This window comes from Fulmarus glacialis, unplaced genomic scaffold (genome assembly GCF_000690835.1).
Source record: "Fulmarus glacialis isolate BGI_N327 unplaced genomic scaffold, ASM69083v1 scaffold596, whole genome shotgun sequence".
Taxonomy (NCBI): domain Eukaryota; kingdom Metazoa; phylum Chordata; class Aves; order Procellariiformes; family Procellariidae; genus Fulmarus; species Fulmarus glacialis.
This window is the reverse complement of record NW_009215970.1, coordinates 19939-29540: the sequence shown is the minus strand read 5'-3', so window position 1 is coordinate 29540 and position 9602 is coordinate 19939. Positions and strand designations below refer to the sequence as shown.

Below are 9602 nucleotides of genomic sequence, written 5' to 3'. Positions count from 1 at the left end.
CTATGATTCTATGATTCTATGATTTAAATAATGCTGCTTGGTCAGACAGTCATGGGGCAGCACATGAGCCTCAGAAGGACAGAAACACCATGAAAGAAGAGGAAGATGCCTACCCTGCAAAGCAGGACTGCTCACCCGCAAGCACGGAATTAAGTGCTGGCTGGCAACAAGGCACTGGATTCTGAAATTTCTCAGAGAGTATGGACACAAACTTCCCCTGGAGTATCTAAATACCATGGTATTGGAAATGACCCACAGCTAAAATGTACAAGAAAAAAAGAAGTTCTGATCAGCTTTGAATGAAACTACCCTGTATTTTCAATTGCTTTGTCTTTCTATCCTTCTCATTCCTTTTAGTTTTCTTTCACATCTGCTTACTTGAAGTTTTTTTTCACCAATTTAAGTGCTTTTGGTTTCAGATCAGTATTCCAATCCTGTCACTACTGACCTCAAAAATTCACAGTAATTTGATCCTTACTCACATGAAGTAAGATCTTACTGCAGAGATACACCCACCATTTTGCAATAAGGCTGACCTGAGTAACATCAGAAGAATCTATCTACCTCTAAGTTCTCCTCTAGTCCAAGAGAGAGATGTTTTGAGAGGAAGCCTGATAAATTTATTAATAGGATTGTGTGATGCAGTTGTCAGTGATAGCAGGGATGAGATTTGATGACTTGGAAGCTGTTTTCTAGCCTTTTGGCACCATGTACTCTTGATTTTATTTATTTATTTAATTATTTAAAAGTTCCTATTCCAGTAACCCAGCTCATCCTAACCTCCTTTTCCTTGACGAAATATAGCAAAATCTAACGGTACTCTATAACCACCTGCTCTTACACAGACTTCCTCTCCCCTCCTCCTGTGAGCAATTATTCTTTATCCCTGCAATATGAGGTATCAATTTTACAGAGCAAAAAAATCGCAAGCCTCCCGTTCTTCTGCGTGAAGTGAGAACCATGAAGCACTCTTAGTGAGACAAACTTGTGCATGTGCTATTTTCAGTAGGCTCTCCAGATTTCAGAGTAAACAAGACTCTCCCATACAACACAGAAAAGTAACTTGTGCCAAGTTATTTGAGACGCTAGAAGAATCAAAAAGCAGTAGAAAGGACCACGCAACCAATACAGAAAACTCCTCAACCAGTTGAGAAGGTCAACTTGCCAGGTATTAATTGAATCAAGAAGCATTATGGCTGCAGACAGATGTGTGCTACAGAAACAGTACTATTAGAGGTTATTCTCATGCTGCTTGCTGTTGTCCCTCTGCGAAAGGTTACAGAGTCTAGATTTTGGCAAGAACTCCTCCAAAGGAGCTCTTGCTGATCTACGACGGGAAATAACGAGCAGGTTCTTACAAACAGAGGCTGTGGAAAGATGAATTCTGTATCTGTTTGTGCTGAACATCAACTGATTCCACAGCTCTGCTGGCAAAAGGGATCACACAAGTGCCCCCTGATCCAGCCTGTGCAAAGGGGCTTTGTCCTCACAACCTGTTAATTTTACCTGAAGCAGGTAAGTGAGCGCTTGGGTGATCCTGCTGCTGGCTGTATAGGCGAGTGCTGGCTGGCAGGGCAAGCAAACCCAGGCAGGGATAGTCACCTCTCTCACCAAGTGGTGGATGGGTGTCCACCAGCAGGCTACAGCCTGCAACAGTGAGCTGGTGCCTGCTGAGATGACTCTGCCCGCAGCCTAGGCATTCAAATTCTTGCTATCAGAGTGGCGAATGGGACTAAGCAGCCGGGGCTGGCACTACCTATAGACTGCTCAGCTAGATATGCAAGACGTTTCTGTTGCCAGAGACTAAGTTCTTAGTAGTAAACTCCCTCTTAAAACCACTGCAGGGAACTTAAACTCTCCAGACCAGTGTTTCAGCGAGTGCTTTGTTACTGAACTCTCCTTTCAATGTGGCTTTTTCATGACACATGAAATAAAATGATGGAAACTCATTATCAGTAAGACAACTACTGCCACAAAGGACGTAACTACCCACCTTCCCCTCCACTCCCAATACAAACCTGGGTCTACTAAGGCAAAACAATGCATCAGTATTATGGGAAGACAAGCTGATACAGAAGTGCCACCATGCAAACAGAATACCCAGCAGCTGCACTTCACAATTCTCTTTTTAACCTAAGCAGAAAACAGTCTCCAATTTTACACTACTTTTTTTCTTAACCAGGCATGCAGTGCTGTTACTAGAAGCAGTTTATCACATTCTTAATTTACTTCATATTGTGCCAATAATGTACCCTAGATTATGAGAAACAGCTTTGAACTCTAAGAAATCTCAGTTGGTTTAAGAAAAATACTATCAATACATATCAATTATCCACCACCTCCTTCCACTCAGAGACCAAGAAAAAGACATTGAAAGCCAGATTTCTTTTCAAGTGTTTCAGCTGGGAACACATAACCCCTCATGAGCCTGAAAGAGACTGTAGTCTGTAGTCTATACATATAACAGGCATTGAATAAACATGGATAAGGACCTCTAAGGGCAGTGAGGATGCTGCAAAAAGGAACCCAGGTGTGCTGGTTTTGGCTGGGGTAGAGTTAATTTTCTTCATAATAGCTAGTTTGGGGCTATGTTTTGGATTTGTGCTGAAAACAGTGTTGATAACACAGGGATGTTTCAGTTACTGCTGAGCAGTGCTTCCACAGAGTCAAGGCCGTTTCTGCTTCTCACCCCACCCCACAGCGAGTAGGCTGGGGGTGCACAAGAAGCTGGGAGAGGACACAGCCGGGACAGCTGACCCCAACTGACCAAAGGGATATTCCATACCATAAGACATCATGCTCAGCATAGAAAGCTGGGGGAAGAAGAAGGAAGGGAGGACATTCGGAGTGATGGCGTCTGTCTTCCCAAGTAACCGTTAGGCATGATGGAGCCCTGCTTTCCTGGAGATGGCTGAACACCTGCCTGCCGATGGGAAGCAGTGAAGGAATTCCTTGTTTTGCTTTGCTTGTGTGTGGCTTATGCTTTCCCTATTAAACTGTCTTTATCTTAACCCACGAGTTTTCTCACTTTTACCCTTCCAATTCTCTCCCCCATCCCACCAGGGGGGAGTGATTGAGCGGCTGTGTGGGGCTTAATTGCTGTCTGGGGTTAAACCACGACACCAGGAGAAGACAGGTAACAAATATTCACAATTAAAATTAACGTAATCATAATACTAATGGTGAGGCTAACATATAAACACACAACTTGCAAATAAAGATGACATTCACAGGTTCTGCAAAATTATCACACTGGTTCCCTTTGTCTCTTACTTCCTCAGCCACAGCACTGCATGATTAGCGAAGGGCTTAGGGAGCATGCTGGCACTGTGCTGTGTCCCTCCTGGTGATGTTTTCATAAACTGTGCTAGTTCACGGTGAGTCAGAAATATTACTGGACTCCCACTGAAGTAGATTTGCTCGCATGCCTGTGATGGAGCCTTTTCAGAAGCCAAGAATACTCTTGCATACCATAATGCTAACTCCTAGCTTCCCACAGAGTGCTGTATTTACTACACATCAAAGGCCCATTTCTGCTAATGCATACAAGAGAGAAACTCAAGTGTCACAATTGATTTAATCCGGCATTCATCTAGGCTGCTCCTTTGCCCTTATCCCTGCCTGCTTGTTCCTGCCGCTCAGGATTTGTTTTGTGAACTCAATCACAGGACTAGTCACTCTGTAAACTAACCTGGGAAAGAAATCCTCTGTAAAAAGCTTAATTTTCAGCTGAATCAATTCCCACACCCAGTTTGTAGTGAGGCTGTGTGAATGCCAGTGTAAGTGTGAGGGTGTGGGCAAGAAAGAGTGAGCTGTGTACAGTGGAAAGCGGAGATGCTCTTTTCAGCACAAACAATGATTTCTGTTGGATTAAGCCAGTCGCAGAGCTAGAGCTTTATTTATAGCATAGGAGAACATACGGAGTCCAACAGGAACTGGGGTTTTATTGCAGTAGGTGTTCAGTCTTTCATCCAAAAAGCTGACTATCTATGCCTGAGACAATTCTGCTGCAGGTAAATAGAGAGTAACAAGAATCAGATGTGGTAGTATGTCAGTACAATGAATCTCTACTTTAATTTTTCTTCCTACAGTACCAGTGCACATGTACATGAGTCTGTGCCATGATTTTCTCCTTCCTCCAGTGAAAGCAACTGAAGGAGTTTCTGTTGTTTTAATCCTAATTTGTTTTGGATGAGGGGTTGGAGAGAGAAAAGCTTTCAGGTGGTGCTTTATGAGTTTTCTTTTTTAAAAAAATAATTTAATTCTGGTGTGGTGAGTGCAATTTCTTCCTTTTCTCTGAAAACACTGAGGTCCATACACTCCTTATCTTTCAGAAACCACAGGTTCATAAGTCTTCACCTGGATACTGGACTAATCTGCTAAATCTTTGACAATGGCTAGTTAGTACATTCCCAGGAAAAAACATACACCACCAATCTACAACTATTCTGCTACTTCTGCAAATTTTCTTCTCTACTGTATAGGTGAAATCTATTGTTCAGTAAAGGCTAAAACATTAATATATTGCTCATGGGATTTTTTTTTTTTTTTTTTTTAAACTTTCCTCCATTAAAGTCACAGAACCATCTCTATGGTTAAAATTAGAAATAGATGAGAAATGGCTAAGATTCAATATTCATCACAGGCAGTCCTTTTCTATTAGCTACAAGCTTTTTTGCAAACACATAATTCACCGTCCAAGCATTTCAATCTTACACTGAAATGCTTTAAAGAAGATTTATAAGCAGACTTGTATATTACAACCTACAATTCCTTTACGTTTCAAACAATTTCCTACCATACCTCTTCATAACGCAAATAACCTCTGCTTTGCTCTAAAACCAATACTTATCCTGGCTGTATGGTTGTTACTACCTATAGTAATAAAATTATATTGCTGAAATGGATATTTTAAAGATGATGAGTATATGGATTTCTAGTAAAAAAGCTATTTCTCTCAAAACTTTTCTTTAAATAGTGGCTCAACTCTGGTGATCTCCTTTTAGTATTCTGGAAGCCAAACTAACATTCAAATAGCTAAAAAAAAAGCAGCTTTAGAATATAACTGTTAAGCACAATCTAACAAAGATGCTCCATTACTTCTTGGCAGGGAATTGAGCATTAATTAATATCTCTTACTTCTGCAAAGAACTAATGGCTATGAAAGAATAAAGATAAAGTACAACTAGAAGCATTATGCAAAATTAAATCAGTTAGTATCTACCTACACAACTACACATACCAAGATACATGATATTCAATCTCAGTAAAAAAGGGTGCTTTATTTAAAGTTAGTTTTAAAATGCATGCATTAGTTTAAAATGTGTCACTCTTGTCATATACGCACAGAAAAATTTAGAGAAACCATACTATTTTATCAAGTTAATTCATGATTGAGTCTAAGCTCTGAAAAGCAGGCCATGCTTTAATCTCTTTAATCTGAGAACAGTAAGTAATTTTTTGCATAAAGATTTTTCTTTCCATCTTACTTGCACGCAACTTTTATGTAATGAGACTTATTACCGTCAACGCAGCTCTAATTAAATGTAGACAACTAAGATAGCTGTGGATTAGGGAAGCATCAATTTACTGTACTGCAGCTCAGGGAGATCAGAAACTCTCGGGTCCATAATGTTCCAGGTATTGCATCCCGCGCTCAATCCACTCAATCACTCCCAGCGTTCTTCAGAACTCATTTAACAGACTAGCAAATTCTAGTATGACTGACAAATCTTTCATATTATGGGCTCTCAGGCCACTGTTAAAGGCTGGATGAGAATCATATCCTAAGTTGAAGCTAATAAGCCTTAACTGCACAGTTTGGTATTTAGTAAATCCTAATTCCCACAACAAAAAAAACTAGAAATAACATTTAAAAGTCTATTTTTCAATGGTGCATTTCATGGGCCCATTTGTGATATTTCATTCTGTCTTGTCTGTGTTGTTCATACATATCAAACTTCAATGTGGATGGATGGCAACTCTCTACTCTGGCAGGGAAATACTCCTAGCTACAGCCACTCTGCACCCTGCTTGAGAATAGGTGGGCAGGCTGTGAAGCACACCAGTGCCTGTTTGTTCGTTCTATCACCAGCACTGGAGGTTTCCGATCGCTATGCTACCAGTCCAGGTTTTATAAACAAACCTTCCTGTCTTCCACTTTCAATCAATAAGAACAAATAGCTCATAAGCATTTTATTACAAATGCATCTACTTCACCCATAGTCATTCACCCATCTTCAGTGCTATATAATCTACCTGTAACCTAGAGTCAAAACTGAGCCTGGATCCAGTTTTTTCCCCAAATTGTTCAAATACAGCTTCAAGGGAGGCTGTGAATAACAAAACGCTGTTGTATACGTTGCCTGAGCCAGAATACTGATCCTCAATAGGCTTGCTGAAGAAAAGAAGAACGAAGAGAACAGACTTGCTGAAGATAATGGGTTTGCAAAATGAATCCAGTTTTGCAAATGGAAAAAAAACCCAGCTCCCCCAAAACGGTGGACCAAGCTCAGTGCCTCTCCTCTAAGACCAAAATCTCTTTTTCCTCAGATATCTTTACAACTAGCTGGAGCAAACAGATAGACAGGGCTTAGAATAGGAGAGTTTTTCCTGGCATCCCACAACATGATCAGCCTCATCCCACGTTCCATATTCTTTTGGCAATAGGAGATCAGGCTCCCAAACATGCACAACACCAAGCTGTAATTCAAGGTTTCAGGTTTGAGGTTTGCAGAATACACAGCCAGGTGCATCATCTACTCACAAGGCTAAGATCTGTTTTATCACCACACTTTGCAATGGTTAGGGTTTTCCAATGGCCAAACAAGGCAGTGTTCTGCACTAATGCCATTTTGGAAGTGGGACCTAAATAGCTATTTCTCATTTCAGATTAAAAATAATCCAAGGAAATCAGGTTCATAATTATAGTTCATAAAACTGTATGCTTCTCTATCTAGTAAAATCTTTCAGCAACATATCTGTTTCCTGCACTGACCAGCTCACAAAGCATTCACTGATGCCCCTTTCAGAAGGTTCCTCATTTCCATGCAAATATCTGTATGACACTTAAAAGCTGCCACAAATCAGGTTAATTTTTCCAAGACACTATCTGAAATCTGTAGGACTTTCCCATAGTTAAAATAGATCTTTGAAGTTACTAACTCCACCCAGAAGATGCAAGAAATCCATCCTCAAGATGCTTTTAGTTGCAAAAAACTCAGTAAGAACACTAGCTCAGTAAAAATCCCTGTATTACTCAGCCTCTTGGGGCTATCTATTTATCTATATATTTTTACAACAGCAGCCAATATCACTTGCACCCACGATGCAAAAAGCAGCTCTTAAAAATGGATTACAGTTTTTAATAAATGTTTCTTTAACACTAGGATTACTGCCTCGTGTTTATTTGATGCTTCATTCTCTTCAGAAATTAGATATTGATGAGAATCTGGGTCACAAAGGTATTTGAATCTCTGTGCAAGATCAGGGTGGATGAAGAGAATGAAGAGAGATATAAACACTTCTGAAGCTAAGTACAGTTATCATTTAATGCATCTTTTAAAGAGTGTAAGCATCATCACATTTCCATTATTTTAATATGACCAAAGTGAAAGATAACAGCATAGCGATATGATCCTTTCATATAACCATGGTGATATGAGATAAAAACAAGAGATATTTTTTAAATTTCCAGTATTATTATTCCTAACAGGCTGCAAGAATAAATTTAAAGGGGGAGGGTGGGGTGTCAAAATGAGCACTTAGCTTATTTTTCTACATATGAAGCCAGCATGCAAAAGCTAACTTACAGCTACAGAGTTCAGATGCCACATATTTTACTGGGATGTCTCTCTCCCATAGGATTTAGGGAGATTTAATCATATGATTATTGAATGTTGGCTACAGAAAGCTTCTGGACCTTGATAGTACCAGTTATGAGCCAGATGATGCCATCAACACCACATGCCTCACAGGGATTTGTGACGTTCAGACAAATACTGCATCAAATCAAATCTTGGTGAAAAAGGAGATTTGGAAGGGAGAGAGAACTATTTTAAGCTGATATTTCCAGTGAAGGTGTGCTTTTGTTTTATAGCTAAGCGAGACCAACAGATAGCTGCTGCAGAAAGTAGCAACCCTGCTGCTCCTTCTCTTGAGCTGTACTTGTCTGCCTCTGCAGTAAGTCTACGCAGGGAGCTGAATCAACAAAACTTCTTCTACAAAAAGATGCAATCAATTTTTCTGCCAGTTTAGCTTCCTGTGAATGCACTTGGCCAAGGAGCCAGGTAGGAGGGCAGAGGAGAAAGCCCATCCCTTGCAGCAGTGACCACCTATTAGACTGACTAAGTTGTAATAGAGAAGCGCTCCCTGAAGTTCCTTTCCACAGTAGAGTTCCTCAACAGACTGAGCTTGGTGGAGGGGGATTTGAGGTTGAAAACAGTTAGCAACCCATTTATTTGTAATTCTGTGGATTTACGTCTCGTAAAGAATCATGATACGGCACGGAGCCATCTTTATAATAAAAGTCACACATGGGATTTTATAAGGCACTTCAGTGATTTACGTTCAGCATTTTTACTGAATCTCACACTCTAACTCAATTCCTTTTGAAAAGCTTGGCCTCTAGGATCGCTTGCAGCCCAGTCTCAAGGTTTTAAGACTTCTTCCATGCATTCAAAAGCTAATTTTAAAAAAGTCAACTTCTGTTCATGGTCAATAATATAACTTCCAGGCAGAAGCATTTTTTGTCATGGCTCAGAGGAATCCATGTCAAGTAGAATGAAGACAAAGGCAGGAAGTAGCATGTTGTCAAAGGATAGCATGGTCCAATTTATTACTGCAACTGAACCTCTGTGAAACTGTGGCCAGTCGAAGAGACGTTTATTGTACTAGCTTGATTGTAGCAATGTATGCAAGAGAAAGGCACTTGAATAGGTACCAGGAAAGGAGAAGTGAAGAAAAGGGAAAAGCTTTTCCTTTGCTGAACAGCAATATGCAACTCAGACAAAATGTTCACAAGCTACATTTATTTTTTCTAGAAGCCAATTCCTAACTTTAGTTTCCTGATACCATGAAATTGCCAAATGACATTTTGAAAAACATTTTTCTTCCAGTTATTTGCGTGCTTAACCAAAAGGGCTGAGGAATGTGTCTTACCATACAAGTGTCCAGATCCTCCAAACGTTCTATCTCTGTCAACTCCTCAACCGTGATGATAGAGCGTTTAGTTGGTTTTTCTTCAGCTAACTCAATTTCCAGTGATTCTTGCTGTGGAAGTGGTTTGCCACGTCTGGTCAAATGGTCAGCCTGGAGGCAAGGATAAAGACAGGAACACGTCAATCAAACTGTTAAAACAGACAAACCAAACCCAACCAGAAAGCTTACAGAACTTAAGTGATCACAGATCCTAGAAGACCAATCACAAAAGCAAAGCTCAGTTGTGCGTGTTAATCTTCCCACTGGGTTTGTTTTGTTTTCTCTTTTTTTGGATGGAAACCCCCTTCCATCACACATTCTAAGAAGGAAGGGAGAAAGTCTAACAGGAAAAAAGAAAAGGAAAAAGGTCAGATAAAAAGCCATCTTACTTTTGACTTATAATA

The 9602-nt window shown here is 40.1% G+C and overlaps 1 protein-coding gene across 1 annotated transcript in view; it reads right to left on the bottom strand.

Moving 5' to 3' along the window:
- Nucleotides 1–9159: 9159 nt before the first annotated feature.
- The window catches only part of LOC104077744 (leucine-rich repeat-containing protein 16A-like), a gene marked incomplete at both ends in the record, with an annotated part of 18824 nt that continues 18381 nt past the window's right edge, over nt 9160–9602 (bottom strand). The window contains one exon of the mRNA XM_009579102.1: nt 9160–9309. Within this exon, the coding sequence (XP_009577397.1) occupies nt 9160–9309 (150 nt within the window). The remainder of the gene's footprint in view (nt 9310–9602) is intronic.